This window comes from Eurypyga helias, unplaced genomic scaffold (assembly GCF_000690775.1).
Source record: "Eurypyga helias isolate BGI_N326 unplaced genomic scaffold, ASM69077v1 Scaffold49673, whole genome shotgun sequence".
NCBI lineage: Eukaryota > Metazoa > Chordata > Aves > Eurypygiformes > Eurypygidae > Eurypyga > Eurypyga helias.
This window is the reverse complement of record NW_010242767.1, coordinates 1-2,397: the sequence shown is the minus strand read 5'-3', so window position 1 is coordinate 2,397 and position 2,397 is coordinate 1. Positions and strand designations below refer to the sequence as shown.

The window sequence follows — 2,397 nt, the reverse complement described above, 5'->3', positions numbered from 1 at the left end:
CTCAACCCATGAATTTTTTTCTGATCCTGTCCCGCATCCCACATGGCAGGGGACAGGGACGAGTGCGTGGCTGCATATGACTTAGTTGCCAGCTGGGCATAAACTGTGACAGATGGACAGAAGGAGGAATGTGCTCAAGCCAGAGAGTGAGATAAGGGCTGTGAGAAAAAGGGGGGAGGGGAGGCGTGAAGTTACGACTGGGGAGAAGTTCTGCACACTGACTGGCAGAAAGACATTGAATTCCAGAAAGCAAGGGACATGTCTGGAGGACTTCCCTAGCAGCCCCCTCACACTACAAACACGGTAAGACACAGCAACCCATCTGTGACTGGGGTAGTGCTAGAGCGCTCAAAAACAAAGAGTATCATGTGAAGAGGGGATGAGGTGAGAAGGTGAGCAGGAGAATTTTGGAAGCATGCTGTGAAGCCTCAGAAGTAACAAGGAGAAAAGCTTTGGAGTAATGCACCATGAGCAGAAGGGATAAATTGTCATCCAGCCCCTGTAAGGCTAGTTCTGCTGAAGTCAGCGTGATAATTTTAGGTCCCTTCTTTTTAGACATGGCAGATGGATGTCATATGGTCTTCGATGAACACATTGTAATTGCTCCTGAGGGATGCTTACCTAAGAAGATACCTCATCAGAAACTAGCTTGATCTGCAAGGACATCAGCAGCTCTCATCCAGCATTCCCTACTCTTCCCAGATACAAACTGTGAGTTCTCCTCTGAAGGGTTTGCATTATAGCTAAAAGGCAGCATGAACATTCATCATAAACTCAGAGCAGCATTAGGAGAAAGAATGTCAAAGGCAGCAGCACTGACCACCCGTCTGCAGAGGCAATGGCCAGTGACCGTCATAGGAGCTTGGAGGGTGGGGGAAAGGGGACATGGCACATCATCCCACTTGGAAGCCCTTTGGCATCCAGGCGAGGATTGCAGGGCTGGGAGCAGCAGGGCCCTTCCTGCAAATGGGGCTGCAAACAAGCCCACATGAGTGCCCCAGGTCGATGTCCCCACCCTGCACACGACCCCTCCGGCACTTGGGACTCATCTTCTGCTGGCACCAATGCGGTCCTGTCCCAGAAATCCTTGGGCCTCCCACCCCAGCACTGAAAAGGAGCCTTCAAGAGAGAGTGGGTATGGCCAAACAAGGAAATGAAAAGGCAGCCATGCAGGAAACCAAAACACAGACCGTATCATTAGCTGGGATGTTTTGCATTTCAGATGAGCTTCTCAGAAAATTATTACTTCCACAGGGGCTTCCTCTGGACCTGGGGCAGGGCAGGACCAGTATAAAAGCCATCCCAGCTCTTCACCCTCTCCTCAGCTTTGCTCCCCTTCTTCTCCTTTGGAAGCAAGTGAGTCGGATGCTCTGTCCTATATCGGGGCTTGGGGCTGCCTGTCCTGGGAGGGGAAGCAGGGGAGGGTCTGGCGTGGAGAGTGACTGGGTCTGGGCTAAGGAGACTCTTGTGCTTTTGGCTAGGAAAGAGCTTTCCTGGGCCTCAGTCTCTTTGACTGGTGCCCGGGGACACAGGCAAAGAGGCGTGTGGTCCTCCCTGCACAACCTCCAGCTCCCCAACCTGTACAGTCCAGCCCCCTTGTGGTGGGTGGACAGGCTGCTGCTCACACATCCCTGGGTCCTTCCCCCCTGCCCTCTCTCCCAGGTGCACTTCCAGCCCCAAGACATGTCCTGCTACAACCAGTGCCTGCCGTGTGTGCCGTGCCAGCCCTGCTGCCCAACCCCGCTGGCCAACAGCTGCAATGAGCCCTGTGTCAGGCAGTGCCAGAACTCCACCGTCGTCATCGAGCCCTCCCCCGTGGTGGTGACCCTGCCCGGCCCCATCCTCAGCTCCTTCCCACAGAACACCGTTGTGGGATCCTCCACCTCGGCTGCCGTTGGCAGCATCCTCAGCTGTCAGGGAGTGCCCATCAACTCCGGGTGCTGTGACCTCTCCTGCATCAGCAGCCGCTACTGCGGCAGAACGTGCCTCCCCTGCTAAAGCTGCTGCAGGAAGGACCCGCTGGAAACCAAAAGACGGTAATGGACTGAACACAGAGATCCTGACCATCACTTTCAGAGGGACTGATCATCCGTGGCTCCACCTGCAAAGGAAGGCAGGAAGAAGCGCCCCTGGACTCCGCGAAAACATGGCCCTTGTCTAACTGGCCTGTTTCTCTCTCTGTTCTTTCTCTCTCTTTTCTCTGTTGTCTTCTGCTCTCCTGGGCTGTGAGCACCTGCTAAGCCCCACTCAAGGAAGGACCTGCTGCCCCTGCTCCCTCTCAGGGGCGGGCAGGCAGGCATGCAGACCCCGGTGCAAACTCCGCCCTGGCCAAGGGGCAAAGACTCCTAGCTACCGCTAGGGTTCCCCGCACCATGCTACCTGCCCCCCGCCACCCCC

At 55.6% G+C, this 2,397-nt stretch overlaps 1 protein-coding gene across 1 annotated transcript; it reads left to right on the top strand.

Annotated features, from left to right (window-relative positions):
- Positions 1–1,652: 1,652 nt before the first annotated feature.
- Positions 1,653–2,000, top strand: LOC104505558 (feather keratin Cos1-1/Cos1-3/Cos2-1). Its single transcript, XM_010149175.1, has one exon. It carries the CDS (start codon positions 1,684–1,686, stop codon positions 1,996–1,998), a length of 315 nt encoding a protein of 104 aa, XP_010147477.1. The 5' UTR covers positions 1,653–1,683; the 3' UTR covers positions 1,999–2,000.
- The last annotated feature ends 397 nt before the right edge of the window (positions 2,001–2,397 follow it).

What these genes read in the sequence shown, in the direction of transcription:
- LOC104505558 (XM_010149175.1), top strand. Translation starts at nt 1,684, where the DNA reads ATGTCCTGCTACAACCAGTGCCTGCCGTGTGTGCCGTGCCAGCCCTGC.